Source organism: Cupressus sempervirens, chromosome 9 (genome assembly GCF_028749045.1).
Source record: "Cupressus sempervirens isolate cs-2001-9-10 chromosome 9, ASM2874904v1, whole genome shotgun sequence".
In the NCBI taxonomy this organism is placed as follows: Eukaryota; Viridiplantae; Streptophyta; class Pinopsida; order Cupressales; family Cupressaceae; genus Cupressus; species Cupressus sempervirens.
The window spans coordinates 731,722,682-731,748,540 of record NC_143126.1 but is presented as its reverse complement, the minus strand read 5'-3'; the positions used below and the strand labels follow the sequence as shown (position 1 = coordinate 731,748,540).

The window sequence follows — 25,859 nt, the reverse complement described above, 5'->3', positions numbered from 1 at the left end:
AATACATCATCCTTAAGCCCCTTCTACGAGAATCTCTCTCTGAACTGCCTGTAGGTTTTGAAAAACCCTGGGTGCCCTGCTGATGGTGCATCATGTATGGTGTGCATAATGTCCCCCTTTAGTTTAGAATCAGTACTAGGTAGATTTTGTTTTTGTAATAAATAACATCATTCATTACCTTGTACCGCTCGTCCTGAAGTATACCATCCAAAATCTGACAAGCATGAGTATTTTTGGAATATTCCACTAATAACTGGGACCACCAATCTGTTGAAATCTCTGAAATAGAGTTACATGCTAGCAATGGGGGTCGTCAGGAAAGAGCATCAGCAACTATATTATTTCTCCCTTTGACATATTCAATGTCAAAATCATAAGCCTGTATCTTACTGACCCATTTCTGCTGCCTTTCATTCAATTCTTTCTACTCTAGGAAGTAACGCAAACTATTATGATCCGTCTTAATTATAAATTTACTTCCCACCAAGTACTGCCTAAATTTGGCTAAGGCGTGCATGATAGCTAGTGTCTCCTTATCATAGGTGGAATATAACAACTCGCTGCCCTTAAGTTTTCTGCTCTCGAAAGCAATGGGATGACGGTCCTGCATCAATACTGCCCCTATCCCGCTTCCCGAAGCATCACACTCTAAATCGTCCAAGGAGTCAATTCTATACCAGTCAATCTGAAAATCCCCTGCCAAAAGGCACTAAGAAACCTACTATCTCTGTCACTCACAATAGTTCTAGGTAATCCATGGAGCCGGAAAACCTCTCGGAAAAACAATTCAGCTACCTGGGAAGCTCACCAGTCTGCGGCTATCACAAAGAAATGCGCGTACTTGGTCAATCTATCCACTACTGCAAAGATGCAGTCCCTAGCCTGGACCCTCGACAACCCGGTAATAAAATCCATGGCAATACTTTCCCACCTCTAGGCTGGAATAGGGAGAGGCTGAAGTAATCCTGCAGGAAAACCCTATTCTGACTTATTCTGCTGACAAGTCTGGCACTCTCTAACATGCTGTAATACATCATCCTTAAGCCCCTTCTACAAGAATCTCTCTCTGAACTGCCTGTAGGTTTTGAAAAACCCTGGGTGCCCTGCTGATGGTGCATCATGTATGGTGTGCATAATGTCCCCCTTTAGTTTAGAATCAGTACTAGGTAGATTTTGTTTTTGTAATAAATAACATCATTCATTACCTTGTACCGCTTGTCCTGAAGTATACCATCCAAAATCTGACAAGCATGAGTATTTTTGGAATATTCCACTAATAACTGGGACCTCCAATCTGTTGAAATCTCTGAAATAGAGTTACATGCTAGCAATGGGGGTCGTCAGGAAAGAGCATCAGCAACTATATTATTTCTCCCTTTGACATATTCAATGTCAAAATCATAAGCCTGTATCTTACTGACCCATTTCTGTTGCCTTTCATTCAATTCTTTCTACTCTAGGAAGTAACGCAAACTATTATGATCCGTCTTAATTATAAATTTACTTCCCACCAAGTACTGCCTAAATTTGGCTAAGGCGTGCATGATAGCTAGTGTCTCCTTATCATAGGTGGAATATAACAACTCGCTGCCCTTAAGTTTTCTGCTCTCGAAAGCAATGGGATGACGGTCCTGCATCAATACTGCCCCTATCCCGCTTCCCGAAGCATCACACTCTAAAACAAAGGGCCTAGAAAAATCAAGAAGTGCTAGCACTGGACACGAGCTCATCAACTGTTTCAGCTTATCAAATGCTGCCTCAACATCCTCTGTCCAAGAAAATGCCCCTTTCTGTGTCAAATCAGTAAGGGGAGCTGCTACCTGTGAAAACCCCTTGGCAAACCGCCGATAATAGGAACAGAGACCAAGGAAACCTCGTAACTCCGATACATCCCTTAGTGGTGGCCAATCTAGAATTGCCTGTATCTTCTCCTGATGCACCTTAACCCCCTCAGCACCAATCACATCCCCCAAATAGAGAATCTCTATTAGCCCAAACTCGCATTTGGACTCTTTTGCAAATAAGGACTGCTCCTCCATGAGATTAAGGACCTCATCCAAATGTTCTTCCCAAGTCCTACTGAAAATTAAAATGTCATCAAAGAAGACCAGTACATTTTTCCTTAGCTGTTTCTTGAAAATATGGTTCATGCATGACTGGAAAGTGGCAGGTGCGTTAGTGAGCCCAAATGGCATCACTAAAAACTCATAGTGTCCATTATGGCATATGAAAGTTGTCTTGTGCACATCCTCCTCACGGACTCAAATCTGGTGGTATCCTAATCGAAGATCTATCTTCGAGAAATAAACTGCCCCATGAAGCTCATCCAGTAACTCATCAATGCAGGGAATTGGATACCTGTTCTCAATTGTCCTCTTGTTCAGTGCGCGGTAGTCTATACACATCCAATGGGTGCCATCTTTCTTCTTAACCAACACTACTAAAGAGACAAAGGGACTAGAGTTGGGTCTGATATGCCCAATATCCAAAAGCTCCTTTATCGTCTTCTCTATTTCCTCCTTGTAATCCCTGGGATGACGATAAGGGGTAGTAATAACGGTTTTGGCTCCCTCCTCAAGCTCAATAATATGCGCAAACCCTCTATCTGGCAGAATCCCAGGAGGTATATCCTCAAACACTCTCCTGTGCTTATCTATAACTGTTTGAATGTCACAATGATATCGCTACCCTAGATCCTGTGTCTCCTTTGAGGAGATGAAACACTATGTGGCCCACTCTATATCATCATGTCTCAATATGGCATCCATCCTGTGAGTTGTAATCAATCTAGGTCCACTATCTGGTATGGCTCTGAGGACTACCAATCTATCACCCTGTAAGAACTCCAACTGGATAGTCTCATTATCAAAGGTGTACCTGCGGAGAGTCCTTAACCACTGTCTACCCAAAATGGTATCCAACCCATCCAAGTCAACAACGTAGAAATCAGTCTCCAAAAGATAATCATCAAACTGTATCTGAAGACCAACTACCTTCCCTGTACACCCCAAAACTTCACCGCCTGCTACCTTCACCTCAAACTCAGGAATGTCAACTATTGGTAAACCCCTCCTACCTACCATATGTGTACTGATGAAGTTATGTGAAGTTCTTGCATCCAAAAGGCATACGATGCGCTGCCCCTTAACCACATCTTTCACTTTGAAAGGATAACATGTCGAATCACTAGAAAGAGTGGCTATGACTGGAGGTTGTTCCATAACGTTCTTCTTCTTCTTATCTTTTAGGGCCTGCTCTTCAACTTCTTCCTCCTCGTTGTCCTCACCCTCTTCACCTTCCTGTTACTCCCCTTCATCCTCGAATAAAACCTCTACATAATGTATCTTGCCTTTCCCAGGCATCTGTGATCTGGGGTCCACGGCTCCCTACAGGTAAAGCACAATTTCTTCCTTCTAAGCTCATTCTGTGTTTCGAAATCCAACCTGGGAGGAGTGGTTTTCTGCTGGTTTTTATTTCCTTGATTTGATGTAGATCCCCTGTAAGGTTTCTTTGGAGGCTGTAATATCGATGAGGGTGAATCCAAGTCATGAGTTATCTTGACTGCATCATCTAGAGTGTTTGGTTTAAGAACTTTAACCAAACCCCTAAATCTATCCTGTAAACCCTCTGTGAATAGCATCACTTTCCGCTGTTCTGTCATGTCTGGCACCATCACTAATATATGCTGCAACTCATCAATGTACTTATCTAATGATCCACTCTGACATAACTGAGCCAAGTCCTTGTAATAGACTTCAACATCCTTCTTGTCAAAGGGGGTGATTAGTTTAGACCTGAAAATCTCGTATGAAGTTATGAGGCCATGATTCTATGTAACTAATCCATGATGCCACCAATCGTACGCGGCTCACTCTAGGTGCATAGTCGCAAATCTGATGGCTTCCGCTTCAGCCATGGGCTTAAGTGTCAAATAAGTATCTAGCTTATGAATCCAAGCTCTAGCAGAAGTCTGACCACTACCATCAAAGGTGGGAAGAGTAAGTTTGTTCATTACATGTTTTAAGTCCCTATTACGCACTCTTGGTCTCCGGTCTTGTTGCTGCCTATCAGCCTCTCTTTTCTGATTTAAATACTATACGAAGGTTAGATTTTGTTTAACTTGATCCGGAAACAAATCCCACTCATCAAATGTTGCCATTACATTGTCTGGTAACAAATTTGGGGCTGCAGGTACTACAACCTCCTCTTCTTCAGCATTAAAAACCGGCATCAAAGGTCTGTTCGTGTTGTGTGGGAGCTCTAACTGCTCTGGGAGACCTAGCTATACTTCCACCTCCACTGTGATGACTAGGAGCCCTTCTTTGGACTGGAAGCAACTGCTGCATAGTACCTACTAGCTGTTGAATAGCATTTGCAATGTTGTTTTGTCCATTTTTGATAGCCCGTAAAGTTTCCCGTACTTCCCTATCCTGTTCATCTCCCTTATGTGCCATTTGAATATTGTTTCCTCGTTCAACTTGTCCCAAACAATCAACCTGTTGAGTAATATCAGCTTGTTCACTTGTTTCCAAAATTATTTCCTCATCAACCAAGAAACTATCTTCAATGTCAATGTGTACTAAGGAATCTACTTATTCCGGCTGTAGGTGACTGAATTTATGCTGCCTTCTACTCATTCTTGGCTGTCATTTTAGGATGATAATGTTCTGCAAAAATTTAATTGTTTCCCACAAGATGGCAGGTCTTGTAGCTCTGATACCACTGTAATATTCTTGGGTAATTTCCTACAACAACATATTGATATTGCTCAAAAAAAAATTCGCCAAACAGTTGTCTAGCAACCACTAACTGTTCTTCCAGCAAGGTACAAAATGGGATTAATTTACTATTAAAAGTTTATGCATTCAAATCTAAGACTGAAATATATTCAACATGTAAATTCCAGTATGAAGGCCAGGCCGAGTTTCAAAGTAATTATAACTTTAAATCAAACATCTAATAATGTCAATATTCAGAACTAATAGTCAACCATAAATGCAAGAGGGAGTAATTACAGACCCAACTACTTGGGAATTCCACTTGGAGTCGTGTGTATGTCAAGCTTGGTCTTGATGAATACACAAAAGGTTCACCTTTCTCCTTGTATCCAACTCAACCACTGTTGAACGCTTAGAAATTACCCTACTGCCCAACCTGAATGTATCCACCTGCTCGAAATTACTCCTAAGATGGCTATCGTAGCACCCCAAGGCTTCCACGCTGTCTTAAGACCTCCCTAATGCTATGCGAAATGTGCCTTGCTATGATGGTTCGGAAAACACGTGATACCAATGTCCACCCAGTTATATCAAGCACAAATTTTTAACACTACCCGAGTTTCCTTGAAGTGATATACACTGACCCCCCTAAGACCTTTCCTTCTCCAATAATGGTGACGTCTTGGCTGAAAACATAATGGGATAACCACATACGTTTGAACTACCCTTGCTCAATGACGTCCAACAGTCCAATCAACACCAGTCGGTTTACTTTCCAAAAACATGGTAAATAGAAAATGTTTATGTCATTTTAGTCTCCTTGTGACATAGCATGGAATGATCTATCTGTCGCTTCCTCAGACCCAATGGCAATGACCCCACTATCATACACTGTCCGCCTACCAATATAGAACCAACTGTGTTTCAAATTCCAAGTGCAAAACAATGATACTTACTTTACGGTTGGTACAGGAAAACTCACTCCTTGCTGATTTCCGCCCAAAATCATTCAACTGAAATTTAAAGGAAGCATGGGGTATTGTCCAACTCCTTAATGTTTCAAACATGAGGATTTTCGTCCTCAAAGCCTTAGACTAGTCACATCAAAGCAACTAGAACTTGGAATATTTGATTTCATAGATTTCTTGTGTGTTGTTAATCCCAATGTAAGCTCTACTTTATAGCCTCGAAATGAGACAAAACACAAAGAGCAAGGAATGTGGGATTAAAACTTCATTTTCGTCATGTAGTCACTTAAAGTCATTTTATAAAGTAAATAACTTTATAACACTAAAATGACTTAATTCCACTCACTTAATAAAGTTCTGAAGTAAATTAAATTAAACTCCTGTTGTGACTGGTAGGCATCCTGCTAAATAATATTATTAATCTATCTAGATGTGGAGATAGATTAAATTGGCGCCCAACTATCTAGTGCTGAGAAGGGGACATGACACTAGAACATAGAAATGTTCCCAAAAAATATTGGGCAGAAGCAGTATCCACAAATGTCTACCCTCTTAACCGGTCACCCACCCTTGCAGTTAACCATAAGACTCCTGAGGAAGCCTGGTCTGGTCGCAAACCTAGGATCAACCATTTGAAATTTTTTGGCTCTCTAGCATATGTATGGATTCCTAATGCCAAACACACTAAGTTGGATTCCAAAAGCCAAAAACTCATGTTTACAAGATACAGTCACACACATAAGGCCTACAGACTAATTGATGTAAACACTAATCATTTAATCTTCAGTCATGATGTTGTGTTTGATGAGGAACTAAGACCATTTCAGCTCTCTGCCTCCCCGCTGCATTCTGAGATTCAGTCTTCAACAATCTCTTACTTGAGTCCTTCTATTTTATATGAGTCATCTGATGCTACTGATACACCACCTTAGACACCTCCAAATAATACAGCTACTGCTCCTACTCCTCATCTAGTTATTTCGACAGCATCTAATATTGGCTCCTCTACTCTTTGGCCAAATGGTGGGCTCAAACAATTAGTGATCTTCATCCTGATGATTTCATTACGGGTAGAACCTCCAAAAATAAGAGCATTCAGCACAACACAGTTAATGTTACTCTTATGGCCAACATCCACAATATCCCTAAGACCCAAACATATGCAAAGGCCAAAGGAATTCTAGAATGAGAACAAGCAATGGATGTTGAGCTTCAGAGTCTTCAAAAGAATCACACTTGGGTTCTTTCAGATCTCCCTCCTAGGAAGAAACCTGTTAGCTGTAAATGGGTCTATAAGGTCAAGTACCATGCAGATGGTACCTTAGACATATACAAAGCCTAACTTGTTCCTCGAGGATTCACCCAGCGCGAAGGCATTGACTATGAGGAGACCTTTGCCACGACGGCCAAGATGAGCACTATTCGCCTTCTTTTTGCCATTGCAGCTCAGTATGGTTGGAAAGTTCATCAAATGGATGTAAAGAGTGCTTTTCTCAATAGTGAATTACAGGAAGAAGTCTGCATGACACAGCCCCCAAGCTTCAAGGTTGCCAATTCAGAACCAAAAGTATGTAGACTCCAAAAGGCCCTCTATGGTCTTAAACAGGCCCCTCGAGCTTGGTACGTAAAGATTGATCAGTACTTGGCTGCTCAGGGATTTCAGCGCCCGTCAAATAGTAATTTGTATATTAAACACTCTGGTAATGATATTCTTTTTCTTGTTGTCTATGTGGATGATTTGATCATTACTAAGACTTCAGAACATTTGATTTCAAAAGTCAAACAAGCTCTATGGAGAACTTTTGATATGACAGACCTCAGATTGCTTCATTATTGTTTAGGTATTGAGGTTTGGCAGACTGACAACTGTATTTTTTTGTCTCAGTCCAAGTATGCTAGAAATTTGCTTGACAAGTTTCGCATGCAAGATTGCAAACCTGCCTCCACTCCTATGGATACTAGTATGAAATTGTCTGCACAATCTAATTCTCCTCCTGTAGATGAAACACTCTTCAAGCAATTAGTAGGTAGTCTCATCTACCTTACTACTACTAGACCTGATCTTAGTTTTGCAGTCAGCTACATCTCATGGTTCATGACAAACCCCAAGACTGATCATTGGATTGCAATGAAATGTGTGTTGCACTATGTACATGGTACTTCAAATTATGGTCTTCTTTACACAAGGAGTGCTACTCCTCAACTCAGCGGATTCACCGATTCTAATTGGGCCGGCTCCGTTGATGACAGGAAATCTACTTCTAGCGATGTGTTCAGTATCAGATCTGCAGCAATTACCTAGACTAGTAAGAAGCAACAGGCACAGGCACTCTCCTCTACAAAAGTAGAATATAGAGGAGTTGTCAAGGCAGCTTGTAAAGCAGTTTGGCTCTGTCAAATGCTTGCAGATATGCATATTCCTCAAGCAAGTCTAACTTCTTTGTTTTCAAACAATCAGGGAGTACTCAAACTTGCCAAGAATCCAATGTTTCATGAACGAACCAAGCACATAGAGCTTCATTGCCATTACATCCGACAATTAGTAGAAGATGGATCTATTCAGTTACTCTATGTCCCTACCTCAGAACAACTAGCAAAGATTTTCACAAAACCTCTTGGTCCTAACAAGTTTGTTAAATTTAGGGGATCTATTGGTGTAGTAAATAGATTGAGCATTAAGGAGGGGTATTAGAATAATCTTTATGTTTTTTTTTAATGCTCACTATTGTATCTTATTGTATCTCCATAAATATTAGAATGTTTCTAATATTTAGGTGTAGTCTTGAATAGAATGTTTCTATTCTATTCGACTCTCCTCTTTGTATATTTAGATCATTTTGATCTCTGATTAATTAGAAAAGTATTCTGCCATTTACGTGTTTGTAACACTTAGTAAATACAAGGCTAGATATTTGCTATGCAGTTAATGCCTTAGGTCAGTTTATGTGTGAACCGAAGGAGATTCGCCTAGTTGCGGTTAAACACATAATAAGATACCTACAAGGTACTCTTAATTTTGGACTCAAATATGAGAGAGTTGCTTTAGACTTGCATGGATTATCGACTCAAATTGGAGTGGAAGTGTTAAAGATAGAAAAAGTACTTCAGGATGTTGTTTCAATTTAGTATCAACTATGATATCTTGGATTTGGATTCACATTGCAGCAGCAATGGCCTCTCAAGAAGCAGTATCGCTGCGGAAGTTATTTGTGGGATTATTTGGGCAAGCCATGAATCTTACGATTATTCATTGTGATAATCAGAGTCCCATCAAGCTCTCAGTGAATCCAGTTTTCCATGACAGGTCTAAGCATATTGAAATTCCTTACCATTATGTGAGATATGGTAGACAGGAATTCTGTAAAATTGGAATACATTTGCACTACAGATCAGACAATAGACATACTCACCAAACCTCTATCTAGAGTGAAGATAGAACATTTCGAGAGGAGACTTGGTATGGTTGAGTTGTAATCTATTTGTACTATTTTGATTATTAATAAAATAATTTTATTTTGTCAAGCTATTGACTGTTATGGGCTCCACATGTGTATTCATTATTTAAAGAGGTGATGATCTCTGAAATAATGAACACTTGTATAAAAGGCATTATGAGATATGACGATCTCTTAGATAATGCTCTAAACAATAGATTTTACTGTAAGATCTAGATGAGTTTTAGATCGTATTGTGATATTGACATTGCTATGTTCATGGGTCACAAATTGGATAAAGGAAGAATCTTAGTATTCTCCGGGTTTATCCTGTATTCTGGTAGATCTTAAAACTCTGTATCTTGTGATATAGAAATACCAATTTCTATGAAATCACACCTTGGATAAATGAAGAGATTACTCTTTAGATTTATCCTCTATAATATCACTAGTAGCAGTGATTTGTCATATCACAGGTTTAGTAATATGACTTTGTATCATGTGTTCTATGATAACACATACTAAGAAGAAACAGATAGATATAGAGTATTAATTCTTACTTATTCATTTGTATTGATGTTGCTAGATATAATATCTCTCTATAGGATTATCAGGTTAAGAGGGAGTATTAAGAATATTAACCAGATAACCTACAGGTCTGATAGAACAGACCGTACTTCCTCTTCTTATTATATATCTCTAAACTGGCAATATATTATATATATATAACTCTTCCTAGAAGCCAGCGACTTTGTAGGAAGCAGAGTAGTATGATGCTTAACTAAACTAACACATAGTTAGTTAGGTGTTATTAATTTGTCTTCTCTAATCACCGACTTAGAGGGAGTTTAGTTAGTGCTAGTTTAGGAATGGTTATGTCCCTTTGAGGGACATACCCTTTAGGAAGGATATATAGGGAGGTTATAGATGCAGATTAAGGACATACAGCTACAACAAAGTCTGCTCCTCTTAAGTATCTATATCCTGCAAATAATCAAAGATACTTCCTCACAATCAAAAGTTGAATATTCATTATTGGATCTGCATAAAATTAGGAATTCACTTCATCAATATTCAGAATTCTTAAAAGACCATTCTCATCATTTAAAGACTGGATTAAAAGTCTGATTTAGAGAAGGAATTTACAGAATCTTTACAAAATATTACGCCACTAGCAATCTTTAGGAATGACACATTTAAGGAAATCTTGATCAGAAGATTTCCACTATTTTGATATCACATTTTATATCATGAGTATTGGCCTTCAGAATATTAACATACGATATTCACTGAATACTCTGAGTAATAGTCTCCAGAATACCAACACTTGATATTCACCATTTACTCAATAAGGTAATGGTCTACACAATATCAACTTATGGTATTCACAATTTTCATATCACATTTGAATATTGGTCTGTTGAATATCAACATATGATATTCACCAAATACTCTTTTGAGTAATGGCCTCCAAAGTGAGATGCATGATATTCACCAAGTACAATAAGTAATGGCCTCCAAAACATCAAGTCGTATGATATTCACCACATACTCTATGTAATGGCCTCTAGAACATCAATTTGCATAACATTCACCATAAACTCAAAAAAAGTTTATAAGGCATCTGCACACACATTCTCATAACACTTATCATATAAAAATCCACCATGCAAAATATAATCTATCATGATCTACATAGAAATCATAAGATATCCATCATAATAGAAAATTAAGTTATTGTAAAATCGTTAACTTTCAATAACTTCTACAAATACAAGTGATAATCATTTGGAAGTCGTCGCTTCCTCATGATGTACACAGGAGGTAGGCCCATTAAAATCACAGTCACGGGGTCTATTCATGAATCTCAATGCTCTTGACTACTACATTCTATTGATTACTAGAGAATCCATCTCAACATGGTTTACTCCCTCTGAATCAATACGACCGAAAGTTGACTGAATCACATCATCTATCTGTTCCCTCTCTTTCAAGGTTGTCTCTAATGAAATGTCAGGCTCCCTCTGAATCTAAACAATAGGAAATCTTAAGGTCTTACTCCAACTCTTCATATTAGTGATGACCCTACTACTCTTCATCGGATGAGCATATTTGAAGGATATTCCACATATTTATATTTCGTTCACTGCCTTCGATGGTCACATTGTCTACATTGTAGAGCTCGCATTAGAATTGGCCTACTTATCATGTCAGTGCCCATTTAATAATGGTCATTTATGTGTGAAGTACTTCACTTAGCTGGCGGATAATTAATATGACCTAAATGTTTTAATGAATATCAGCGATCCTTCATTAATCTTTTCCAACATCCCTATACTCTCCCTTGTCTAGTTCTTCTTTAAAATGTATGACAGAAATAATGATCCCTAATTACTTACGTATTGCTTCCTTTCATACGGTCTAACAACATGTTAAGTACTTTATAGAAGGACCTTTTCTTGTGCTAGAGAATGAGTTACATTTTCTTTCTAACAAACTGCTCTAGAATGTCCTCATTATCTGCCTATTAATTTTTTGTACTATTCCCTTTTAACTTTCCATTTGAAGATACTACCATCTATCCACTCTATACTTTGATCTATAGATTGAATGTGTATGTCTCTAGTTGTGAGCCCATTTGATATATCTTTGATTGGACTGTAAATAGAATGAACCATTTTTATTGTATAGTTTCTTTATTGCTAACTCAATCCTTTTTAAGGGAGTGGAATGAGCTCCATTCTAAGCCTTTGATGATGACTACACTCTTTTCAATTAGTTTATCTTCCTTTGATACTGTACTGAAATTAATGTTGTGCCCCTCCCTATATGGATCTCTTTTTCGATAGTTTACATTCCTTCTTTTAATTGACGATGTTCCACAGTATAACTACTATGTAATTATAATGATTACTGCATGATGACCATATATGGAACTTCAAACTCATAATCACTAAATTATGATATTTGAATAGTGAGTCAAAAATAGAGAGAACCTATTATCGTCACTTGGTTACTTTGATTTATTGTCATATCTGATCTTTTGTTCTTAATATAATCTCCCTGCCCCTATCCAGATATGGAACAGTGAGGCTTGCATAAGGATCAGAAACAAAGGAACCATATGATATGTTGAGTGATGATCAATGGTGGTTTGACTGGCCTACTTATTTTCTGCACCTCCCTGTTTATTCAATCCTTTCTGCCTTTTTGTTTCTCTTGCTAAATTATATGCTTTGTCATTGATTGTATGTGGCACTGGAGAGGGCCTGTGCAATTCAATCTTATTAGTTGTCAGTCCTCTTCAACATATCTATATTATTCCCTGTGGTTAGTTTATCTGTGTTTGCTGATGTATTTATCTGCTGCACTGTGATGTTCCCTTCATGAGTGTCATGATTATCTGAGGAATCATTGCCTTTGTACTCCAAAAGGAAACATTGCAATCTATACAAAAATACAAAATATTTTATGATCTCCATGTATGAGTCCGACAATCTACTTTTCTGTGTGACTAACTCCCATCCTCTTCTCTGTATCTGTTTATTGCAGCTTCACTTCTGGCTTGTCGTCTTATTCATTTTAAAGATGCTACGTGTACTCAAACGTAAGTATCCAATGCTATTTAACATATTTAAACTTTTCCTACAATCCAACACAGGCATCCGGTGTGCTGAAGCCTCTTCATAAAGCTTCTCAATGATAGATTATATGTATGCATATCCTCTGCAATATGAAGGCCTTTTAGTCTTTGCAAGTGCCAATGTTTTTCTGTGATATTTGCCATGATAACTATCTTATTTTCTACATTTGCAGTTAGCTCTGATACCATGTTAATTTTCCAAGGATCGCTGCAAATGTACTAAAAACTATCATTATATTTGGTATGTGTTTTCCAAATGACAGCGACCTCATATTTGTATGAGAAATAAACCAAGAGAAGAGACGTGTCCCTTCATGGGACATGTCTATGTGTGTGTGTGTGTGTACACACATATATGTGTGTGTATTTATGTGTATATATATATATATATATATATATATATATATACATATACACACACACATATATATAATCATATTAATTTCTCTTTGATCTCACAGGTTTATCCTACTGAATCTACCAAAACATCAACACTTTGCAGGTGAGCATGATCCTCCATAACAGACTACAAAAAGCCACAATTCTTTATGGAAAAATCGACAAAAACCCAACACATTTTTTGAGGTGAAAATTTTATCAGAACCCAGCATGATTTTTGAGGTGAAAAATCAATCAAAACCAAATAGAATCAGAGACATGGGTGATAGAATACAAAACTTCATTTCTAAGGAAAAATGGTAAAACCTATATAAAATCCAAGACATAGGTGATAGTATAATTTTGCGGAAACATTATAAACCCACTTGATAATTTTTGAGGAAAAAAGTATAAACCAGTGTTACCCCAATACTGGGATACATTGGGATGGGGGGACGCCAGAACGAGTTTTTGAGACGTAGGGAAAATGGGTCTCATTTTCGAGACGGCAAGGGGACAGCAAGGGGAGGACAAGGTAGGGAGGGGTGTTGTATAGTATACACGTAGAACTTGAAATGCTAGTTGTGAAATGATGTTTCAGTAGAACATAGCAAATTAAAATAATTGAACATAGCAAAATTGCAACATGAGCTAGAACTATTGAACATTCAACATATTAAGATATTACATGCCCAATAGTAACATTCGAAAATCAAAAATCAAATAGAAATTCAAGTACCCATCCCAGCACCGACATGGTTGCGAAATGGCGGAGGTGGGGGTACTTGGGTACTCAAGCACACGGTGTGGGATCATTTCAGGGACGAGTACTTCGAGGTTTGGGAGGGGGATGCGAGTCCTCATGTTACACTGGTATAAACCCACAAAGGAATCCCACAAAAATTTGTGAATTACAAAACCAGAAATTTTTTACAAGAGAAAATTATGAAAAGCCATCAAAAAAATCTTCATGCAGCAAAACATGAGGCTTTGAATGGTAAAATAGCACATGCAAGTACATGCAACAAACATACAAGTACATGCAACTCTCGAAAACCAGAGACTTTGCTGCAACCAAGAAATCACGCGATCTAAACCCTCAACCAGGCTTGCGATTTCCAAGAAAAATCTTCAAAGACGAACCACAAAAGTTGCATAAAATACCTCCAACGATTTTTATTTCTAAAAATCGAAAAACAAATTTTTGGAAAAAAATTCCAAATCAAAAGAGTCTCGAACTTATCTTAAAAAATTTGCCAAATTTTATGAAATCCTATCAACCTGCTATGATACCATGTTATCTAGAAACCCTTTTTCTCTTATCTGTGGCCAGACTTGCAACTTCCACCATTTTTTCTGATCTCTGCAAATGTTTTTAATTTTTTTTAAACACAGTTGGGGTTTCTTTCAAAATTCTCTCTTTTCATGTCGGTTTTAAAAACAATTTGTAGATTCATGGTGGGTTTTTGCAGATCTCAACTAGGTCGGTTTCTATTTTTTCTGGGTGCATCACTTTTCATGCCTCAATTTTTGAACCAGCAAATTCAGAATCTAATTCCAGATTCTTTCTAGATTTTTTAAGCTCTCTTCTAGGTGTCCTTTCATTGTTTTTGAGCCTTCCATCAATCTGCCTTGAAGTTCATGCCTTTTCACATATTCACATTTTTTGCATCAAAAACGTGTCATGGCATCTGTCAACAATATTCTCTTGGAAGACGGTCAATGATTCAATGGAACTATAACACCTAGAAGCAGATAATGATGACAATCTTCGAGTACCATCGCCTTGAGGCACTTGTCCTGGGTACCAAGGAGTGACTATTAGAAATAGAAGTAAATCTACGAAATAGAGAGCAACAAAAATAGAGAGATTTAATTCTAATACCCTCCCTTAATGGTCAATCTAACTTCAAAACAAAAAAATTGTAGGCAAATTCTCAAAAGGCGTAAAAGGAAAACTTGGGCTGATCAGTGAGCTCTGCATATTCTACAATACTGGCTTGGGGCTAAGACCCTCCTCGCTTTTGTTGTTCATAAGCAATGCAAGTACTGCATTCTCGGATCACGTGACCAAATTTGTGGCAATAGTTGCACCGGATTTGCTTCTTAGAGCTATTCTGAGCAAATGACTGAGATGGGCCTTTATCCTTGTCAAAGAATTGGGCTAAAACTGCTTGTTCAAAGAAGGATGAAGGAGCACTGCTACCAAATTGTTGTTTCCAATGGTCCTAATGCAGAAGTTTGGTGTAGAAATCTGGAAATTTGAGCTCAACATTAGTTGCAATAATGTTGACTATCTAAATAAAGTGCTTATAGCATGGTGGTAGACTTTTCAAAGTAATGACCACCATATCCTCTTCCTCTATAGTACAGCTAATGGCCTCAAGCCGATCTTTGATGTCCTTAATCTTTAGAAGATATTTCTGTAAGGACACGTTCTCATCCATAATATTAGAGAATAATTGATTCTTCAGAAAGAAAGCTGTACTTTATTTGGTGTCTCATGGAGATCCTTCAGTGTAATCCGAATCTTTGCAACTGTATTGTCGGACGACACCTGAGGCAATTGATCGTTAGTAGCTGAAAGCTTAATGAGCATAACCACTTCAAGATTATGCTCATCAAACTTCTCTTGAGTAGCATCAACTACGCTAGGATGAGTCTTGGTAACCAAAATAAGTGCCTCAAGGTGACGATACTCGAAGATTGGTGACAAATGCCATGACACATTTTTGATGCAAAAAATGGAAAAGGCATGAACTTCGAGATAGATTAAAGAATGACTCAGAAAAATGAAAGGACACCCAAAGGAGAGCTTGAAAAACCTCAAAAATTGAGGCACAAAAAACGATGCACCCAAAAAAATGGAGACCAACACAATTGAGAGCTACAAAAATCCAACAAGAATCTGCAAAATGTTTTTAAAACCGGCACGAGAAAAGAGAGTTTCGAAAGAAACCCTAGCCATTTTTGAAGGAAAAAATGGAGAGATAATATAAATAATATATCCCATATATATTATCATTCAAAAGCAAAGATATATCAAAAGTTTATGGATATATTAAATTAAACATAACAAAGTTGACGACCATTCATGCGTATATAAGAAGGGCAGAACATTAAAAATAGGAGAAGACTACACAAAAATTATATGAAGTGGTGGAAAGAGGAATGGACAAAAACTTAGAGTCAAGAACATAACAAATACATCCTACAAAATAGATGCATAGTCAGCAACTAAGTGCCGACTCGTCACATTGAATTCAGATTAGGAGTGTCATTGAATGTCAAAGACAGGAACGAGATACTTGGAGATAAACAAAGATTCCATTTGAACAAAAACGGCAATATCGGGAGACCATATCATATCATGGAGAATACAGACCAGTCTGTAGCTAAGGTAAGGATATGGGAAGCATCGCCAATCCATGTCTATGGAGCAGCTAATAAATATGTAACAATTAGTATCAGAACGATTACTCATAGAGGGATACACAAACAAAGTATAAGTCATCAAATAAAATAACATTATTGAATAAGGAGATAGGTAGAAGACCATATACAACCAGCGATAGGGAGAAGAACACAAAAAAAGCAAATACTATGGGAAAATGCAAAAGCAAGACACTGAGCATGAAGTAATGGCAGAAGGATTTCACAACAGTTCAGCCTCATATATGGAACCCGACAAGCTTTAGTCCATGTGAAATAGCTGGATGTCTTCTTTATTAGCAGCAACTAAAGCCTTGAAAACACTAATCATAAGGGCAAATAAAAGGGCAGCAATTACTACTGATTACGGGATATTCATGTTTGAATAACATTCAGAACTAATTTCCTTACACCAGCAGATAGAAACGGACAGAGCTTTGACTCAGCAAAGCAGATACAGGTAGGGATATTTTCTGAAAAAAGAATGCTTTCATCACAACTCCCATCACCATATTTATTCATCTCCGTGTGTATCACACTAACAAGACTAAATTCTCGTAGTCAATGATCCTAGTATATCAATAAATTGCCTTAATTGGCAGGTTTCTTTTGCAATTAAACTCTCCTTTATAAATACAATATTCACAACTGAGTAACAAGGAGTCAAAATGTAATGTCCCCCACTTAGCCAATTTGGAGGTATGTTGTCGTTAGCCCATTCTTGTATGGTCCCGAGGGCTAACCAGGACTTCAAAAGGGATCCTGAGGTTATTTGGCCTAGTCAAATTTAATTACAGGCCAAACGGAGTTCGTTTGTTGGGTTGTCAGGAAGACTTACTATTTTTAGTAAGCCAATATGGGGATGCAGTGCCTTCAATTTTCAGTGACAGGATGAGATGCGTTTTGTTGGGCTCTTTCTAATGAGCTATTATATATGGGATTTCGAGTTTATTTGGTATATTATTTTAATGTTTGAAGTTACAACGGTAAAGTAACTATTTAAATTAAATATTATAATGTTTCATAAAGTCACTTTATAAAAATCAAGAGTCCCCCTTTTGAGTACATACATGGACTTTGTAAAAAGAAAAAAAAGAAGTAATATTAAAAGTCATGTATTATCCCACATTGGCAAGACGAAAGCGTGGAGCAAGTGAGGAAGGATTAAAAGGAAGAGGATAGCTCTCATTTATTCAGGCTTGGAAATATCAAAGAAATTGGAGAATTTTCTGGAGATTATATCTCAATAGTTTGAAGGACGAAATCCCTTCAAGCTGGAAATCTTGACGCCATTGAAAGATATGGTCTTGAGATTCAACATGGTAGCAGTCTGAAAAAGCAGATACGAAAAAGCAGCCCGAAAAAAGCGAAACCGAAAAAGCAGGCGGAAAAAGCAATCTGTAAAAGCAGTTCAAAAAGCGGAACCGAAAAAGCAGGCTGAAAAAGCGGAACCGAAAAAGCAGGACGAAAAAGCAGTTCGAAAAAAGCAAAGCGGAAGGGGCAGCATAGAAGGAAATTATTTCAGCCATCTACAACCAGGTTCTTTTGTTAGTATTGTTTTTAGGGTGTTATAAGCTTTCAGCCGTAAGTGTGCATTATACCAGCATTATCATTTTGTAATCCATGTAAATGCCAAAGTCTTGGCCATATTTCATGAGCATTGTAATTTTCATTGCAATTAAGAAGATAATAGTTGCTAGTGTCATTTAAGCAATTTAATATCATTATTTATCAGCTAGTTAGTTTGCATACCAACTGTTTGTAAAAATGCCAGTTGGCTGTAGGTGTTCATTTCTCATGCTTAGATCATATATATGCACTGAATATTGTCAAATTTAGTAGCACACTCATGTTAGGTCATTTGTGTAGTCCATTGTAGTCTTCTAGCACAAGATTTTCATTGATGCAAATTGTAAAAAGGTCATTTGAAGCTAGCTGAAATACTATATCAGTCATACGTCCCTTGCATGTGAATTGTTTGATGAAATTCCTTGAGCTTTCATCAGCATTTTTGAGGGCAGATTTGAGGAGGGTTATTACACAAAAAAGGTGAAATCAGTTGGATTCCTCATCAGCATCAAACTAAGTGATAAGATAGTTAAGTGCTTTGGAAGTAGATATAATCCAATACCAACAGCATGGAGGAAATAAGATTAAGAGAGTTAAAAATGATTGGACAACGACACGACGAGGGGGTCATTGCATATTTAATTAGCAATGATTAAGTTCAAGAATATTAATCTCAAAGAATCAGGTTAACCAGCGATTAAGGAGAATATTAATAAGAGAATATAAAATATGTTGGGCGATTCTTCATAAGGAAAAGATAGGAAAAGAGTTGAACCATATATATATATATAGCAAATCACTTTGCAAATACTAATTGAGTTAGAGATAAAAAGACCGTACTGGGTATAATTTCCCACCTAATTCAATACCAGATAATGCAAATCTAAGAAATTGAAGAATTTTGAGATATTCCTAATGAGGGACATTACAATATATATAATGAGACAAGTAGACATGTCCCATGTAGGGAGATGTCTCTACGTGACCTAAGCCATGTAGGGACATGACCCTACATGGGGCATGTCTGATGAATTACTGCCATCAGTTCATAACAACACAAGGTGCCGTTCCATTAAAATGCGATCTGCATAATAATAATCGTAGTTTATTAAATATATCAATCAGTATTCGAAGTAAATGAATTGTTCCACACAGATTATCGATTCAATCAGAATTGAATATTGATCAATTAAGTACTCGGAGATTAATAACCATTAGATGATATTAACACAATACAAATGTGTGTGTGTGCGCGCGTATATATATGACATATATATATATATATATATAGAGAGAGAGAGAGAGAGAGAGAGAGAGAGAGAGAGAGATGTGTATATATGAATTATCTAATGATTATTAATCAGAGATGAAAATGTTTTAACTAGTAATCATAATGACTTGAACAAAACAGTTTATCTCTTGATCAAACCAATCTGACCGAAGCTACAACATTAACACATGTGATAAACAACATTTGCAAACATGATGCAACTCACAAAAAGCACATGTAAGCAACATGCAATCATCAAATGCATATGCAAGCAACAAACAAGAACATGTTAGTACATGTAACCTTCAAAATCAAAGACTTTTGCTCAAACTAGGAAACTGCATGATTAAAACCCTCGACTAGGCTCATGATTTTCAACAAAAATCTTCTAAGAAAAACCACAATTTTTTCATAAAATACCTCTAGCAATTTTGATTTAAAAAATTCGAAAAAAAATAAAATCTAGATTAGAAGAGGCTCGAATTTTTCTTTAAAATATTGTCAAATTTTATGAAATCCCATTGACCCGCTTTGATACTATGTTATGGACAATCAATGTTGTTGTATTAAACAAAGGAGATGAAAGCTCCTTATATAGATTTAAGAAAAGGATGTTTCTAATAACTACCGAATAAATTGAAGACTAACTAAGATGACCATTAAAGAATCATTTACAATATTCCAACATAAAGTATTAAAACATGGAAGAACCCATACCTAAAAAGGTGGACAGCAAAAAATAATGAATTCAATTAAAGAAAAAGTTGGTAAAATAAATATAGCATACATAGAAAATAGCAGTTTTAAGGGTTGCAATCTTCAATTTTAAAAGGATATTGCCACAAAATGGGGTGAATAATCGTGAAATGCAATTCATCAAATTGGAATATAACCAGAATTAGATTAACTTTCTCAAAACAGAGAAATCCGACAGAAATGAGAAAAAAATTCCTTTATATATTTGGTAAGTTTGCTTCTTATCATTCATTTGATTCATTTAAGAGGTGCAGCGGGAAATCTGCAACAGTAACAGATATTGCTCCCAGCCATTGTACTCCAATCAGAACCCCTTGTCATATCACATCTGCATTCCTACTGACATTGCATGGCAGTAAGGGGGGTGTGCTTGTTCTTTAATATACGTTACTTAAGCATTATCATGAATTTGTGATATGTGTATATATTAATAATATGGGGAAGCCTCTCCACTATATAGCCTTTTTTTATGAAATAACACAAGATGTGAACTAAAAGAAAGCTTATGAGTTCCAATTAATACAACATAAGGTATGACATGAACTATCAAATTATTACTGTTTAATTCAAAAACTCCATCATAAAGATAGTTTTCAGCAGATCCTTTTCTTCTGCTATGCGTGGTGTAGATTTGATAGATGTGCAGCCACAAAAAAAGGAAGGTGCAAACTAGGTTTAAGTTGAGAATAAAATTATTTTTAAAATATTCTTAAATTCCCATTTTTCTTTGAAATGTCACGCATTGCCAATGACTGAAAAATATGAAACTAAATGGTTTCGTTCACAGGGTTACTCCATTATAGCATATGTGTTACACTCAAATGATTCCAAACAAAATGTGTTTTGCAACCTTGAGCACGGCAACAATCCATTCAGAGCTAAAGACAAACAAACAAGCAATATAGGAATTACTCAAATGTTATAAGTCACTAACCTGACGAAGAGTTCTAGCAACTAAAGCTTCTATAACTGGGCCTCTTTCATCATTCAACAGATGCACTTCATCAATAATCAAAAGTTTAACAAGAACCGATAGTGACATGTCACTGCTCTTGCGTGTGATCACATCCCATTTCTCAGGTGTTGTCACAATCATCTGCCAAAAATCAGACATAAGGTAAATGATTTTGGGTAAATCAAAAACAAAGAGTTTCTCTTGCTGACGATAGAAAGCAATCATAGGTTGAAAGGAAAAATAGAAGGACCTGTGTTTCTTCAAGCTCATTTTTGCTGAGCTGCATATCACCCGTAAGTTCTTTTACAGTTATATTTAATGGAGATAACCGGCGACTAAATGCTGTTGTCACCTCAGCTGCCAATGCCTGTAAAAAAGCATTTCATCTAATATCGCTAACCGTATATTAATTAATGTATGCAGCTGGGAGTTAAGTTGAAAATTTACCTTCATGGGTGCAACATATACAATTTTGAATTCATTCTTATGCAAAATTCCATTCTTTATATGCTGCTTAATCTGCAAATTTGATAACCAAACTTGCTTCAACAATATTTTAAAAGTAAATGAAAGAAATAAATAGAAGAGGATTTCAGAACCGGCATCCATCTTAAAGTACTCAATGAATAATTCTAGTTCCCACAAGATATCTAATTTTCAATGTGATAATCAAAGGAAGCCCGTGAGATAAAAAAATTATCCCAGGTTTATCCTTTGGATCTAGTTCTGCCAATACCTCATGCAAAACAGCGATCATGGCAATATTCGTCTTACCAGCTCCAGTAGGAGCACAAACCTAATGTAAACAACAACAAAATCCAGTCAACAATGAAGCTAATGCATCATCAGTATAACCTTTCTACATTTCATTACGACCAGCAACCTCTGTATAGTCATAGATCCATATTTGCAGCATATAACATTAAAAAAACGCCTCACAAGTATATTTTCATTGCTGTTGTATGCAGTTGGGAATATTCGACTTTGAATACGGTTCAGTGTTTTGTATCCCTCAAAGGCAGTTTGTGCAAAACTATCCAAACTCGTAATTTCGATCTGCAGACATTAACATGCAAGAACTGATGAATGTGTGAAATGGAAAAATCATGTATACAGTCTGTGAAGTGGAAAAAAAGCAATTTTTATCAAACTTCAACAGGAAAACCAAAATGCAAATATGTATAAAGCAAAACAAGGGAATAACACTGAAAAAGAATCTACAACTTTTGACAATAGATAAAATTGAAATATATAGAGAAATTTAATATATTTATATGAAAATATGCATAAAGCGTGTACTTACACATAATAGAACCTTCAAATATAAGAATCAGCAGAATTCATATGCCAAATTTGAGTTACTTTGAGAATCAAAGTCTAATTGTTCTAGAAGTCAAAGTCAAAGTCCCCTAGGTGTCCCCAAGTCTCCAAGATGTTTCCAGTTCCACAATGGGGACAGCTGAAAATATACTAGGGATAGAACCTTCAAATATAAGAATCAGCAGAATTCATATGCCAAATTTGAGTTACTTTGAGAATCAAAGTCTAATTGTTCTAGAAGTCAAAGTCAAAGTCCCCTAGGTGTCCCCAAGTCTCCAAGATGTTTCCACGATGGGGACAGCTGAAAATATACTAGGGACACATCCCCGGGTAACACTGCATAAGTGTCAAAGATGAGAGTTCCCATGATACATGGTATGCTTGCAAAGGCACCAAAGATGAGAGTTCCTATGATACATGGTATGCTTGCAAAGGCACCAAAGATGAGAGTTCCCACGATACATAGTACATTTGCAAAGGCACCTAGTTAGTTGTAAGAAGCCTAAAGGAATTTGTGTGGGAGAGGAGCTGCTCAAAAATTACACACTAAAAAATAACTTCCATTCATTCTAAATCAGCTTCCTTTCCTGAACTCTTTGATTTTCTCTCTTGGAATACTAATATACACATGGAAACAACATGCCTAATGTGGAGTTTTAGACATAAAATAAATGATTAAAAAATAATGCTCTGAAATTACCCAATAAAAATTATTTTTATTCATTCTAAATCGACTTCCTTGAGTCCTGAATTAATAATTATTCTTTGGTTTTCTCTCTCAGAATACTTCCATACACATTGAGATGTGTCTAATGCGTAGTTTGAAACACAAAATAAATGATATAAAACAATTAAACCTCTCCAAATTAAGTTCCCCTACTCAGTTAATAATTTTAAAAACTACCCTAAAAATAGTTACTGCCTTTCTTCTAAAATAACAACTAATCAATAAATTAACAACTTGAAATTAATTTCCCAAACATAGCCTTGGATTGCTAGAAAATAAAAACTAGAGTCTACCAGCAAACTGTAGAATGCATGAAGACATAGTCAACAACAACTACCATTATCTCCATTAGCAGCAATATGCTAAGTTCATTTGGCAACCTCAGGCCCTGGTTCTGGTCCACTTAAAATCAGTTTTGGGTCTAGAGTTGGTCGGTCTATGGGTCACAACAGGATTCATGCCCATAGTGGCTGGTTTGATCCAGCTGGACCCAGCCAAATTTCAGCAAACCATGCATGGACCCATGCCAAAAGTTATGACCCACTCATTTATTTGCATATTTATAAAAAAAATTACATCCTAGGCCCTAAAAAAGTGCTTATAACATGATTTATGTTTTGTTTTATGTCTCACTTGGTGAGAAAATAGATTGTTTTCTCTTGAGGTGAAACAAATAGGTAGTTGAGAAAAAGTTTGGTTGAGCAAGAGGGAGTTGCAAGATTGATTTGTGAAGCTTGATCAAGTGTTTGTGCTTCATTCCTACTCATTTTCCAGCTTCTATTGGGTGAATTCACTTCACATCTTGCAGTTACTGCAATTAAGGGCTTGGACAGAGAGAATGTTATTGGTGCAGTTGATACCATTGGCCTTGGCATTATCTCTGAATCAACTAATGTCATTGAAGAAGAACTTAGTAGGCCATTATATCATTGAAAATTAGTATAAAGTTCCATTTGAGGTGAAACAAATAGGTGGTTGAGAATAAGTTTGGTTGAGCAAGAGGTTGCTGCAATTGATTTGTGAAGCTTGATCAAGTGTTTGTGCTTCATTCCTACTCATTTGCAAGCTTCTATTGTGTGGATTCACTTCACATCTTGCAGTTACTGCATTTGAGGACTTGGACAGCGAGAATGTTATTGGTGCGGTTGATCCAATTGACCTTAGCATTATTTCTGAATCCACTAATGTCATTGAAGAAAAAGAAGAAGACTAACTTAATAGGCCATTAGATGATTGAAAATTAGTACAAAGTTCCATGTGTAAGTTGGAACAATGATACTTGATATTATCATTTTAATGTTTTGATGTTGAACTTGAAGTATATAAAGTCATGATGGTTTGATCATGATGCTATGATCACAAGTTAATAGTGTTTATGTTGTTTATATGATAGTAATTGACAATCTAATCTTAATTCAGCAAATAAGGAGGTTCTAGACTTTGCATATTTATCGCTGTATGTTTGCTAAGTGTCTGTCAAAATGCCATGTTGAAAATAATATCGCTGTATGTTTGCTAAGTGTCTGTCAAAATGCCATGTTGAAAATAACACTCTTAATTGATAATACTTAGTAATCTGCAAGTCTCCTCAAAAAACAAAAAAGGGTGGTTATTACACAAACTTCATATATTGCTTTGGGCCTTGACTTGGGTTCTTCATTCATTCTTATGCATAATTTGGTCTCCTTCCTTCATTTGAATTCTTAAATCTGCCTACATTAGATCACCTCTATCTGTAAATCTCAACCACAGCCTCTATTTTGTCCTCTTCCTCCTGAATTAGATCATAACCTTTATATTAGTTCTCTAGCTTATTATTTTGAAAAACTTTATAGATTTTTCCTGATTCGGCCTTTGACATATGAGCTCGGTCTATACCACCCATACACTTTAACTATTCTTCATGAGTAATTAAAATCCAATGATTCCAATTAACTCTTCAACTTTGAAGTATCCAAATTTCTGCACACTTCTCAAACATATAAGATTCATCAACTTATGTGTAAGCAATCATCTTCACTGCCTCCCACATATTCTGGTCTCATTTAGTAGATCTGTTACTCTGCCACAATAATCTTCATTGTTTTCATTATCATTCATTTTTTAACTCTCCAAATTCATCCTTTCTCTCCTCTTATTGCTTTTATATCTTATCTTTTCTACATAATATAATTCAATTCTGATGTCAGCATACTGGCCTGCTACCATTTATCTTACTCCTATGAACTGATCTCTCCAATAATCAAATATTCCACCTTCGAACTAGGGAGCTGGCAGGACACTATTGTTTATTATCATTATAGTGAACCAAATATATCTGAGATTTTCTATCAAAGCCTTAAGATGTTGATATCTACTGAAGAAGCTTTAAAGTTGAGCCTATCCCCCGTAATTATTTCCTACAAGAATAAAATCCTACACTAATAAAAATTGTGCTGATACTACCATAAAGAAAATTTGTGTAAGACAGGTGGTGCTCAATAATTAGAGACCAAATAAAGGAACTTCATTTACTCTGAATCAATTTCTTTGAATCTTAAACTACTATCTGAAATCCCTTTCAGAATGATTGCATACAGACAAAAATGATTTGTCTAATATAGGGTTTCAGACTCCTAAAATTATTTATTTAACAGCAATTAAGCCATTTCATAAATTAAGAAGCCTTACATGTAGTTTTCCTACTTTA

General features: G+C 36.5%; 1 protein-coding gene across 1 annotated transcript in view; it reads right to left on the bottom strand.

The window, feature by feature from the left end:
• The window catches only part of LOC149540794 (U5 small nuclear ribonucleoprotein helicase), a 316,081-nt gene that overhangs the window by 223,568 nt on the left and 66,654 nt on the right, over positions 1-25,859 (bottom strand). Inside the window, exons 9-13 of the mRNA XM_089801877.1 lie at positions 22,063-22,179; positions 21,860-21,919; positions 21,571-21,642; positions 21,374-21,490; positions 21,103-21,264 (exon numbers count right to left, since the gene is read on the bottom strand). Of these exons, the coding sequence (XP_089658003.1) occupies positions 21,103-21,264; positions 21,374-21,490; positions 21,571-21,642; positions 21,860-21,919; positions 22,063-22,179 (528 nt within the window). The remainder of the gene's footprint in view (positions 1-21,102; positions 21,265-21,373; positions 21,491-21,570; positions 21,643-21,859; positions 21,920-22,062; positions 22,180-25,859) is intronic.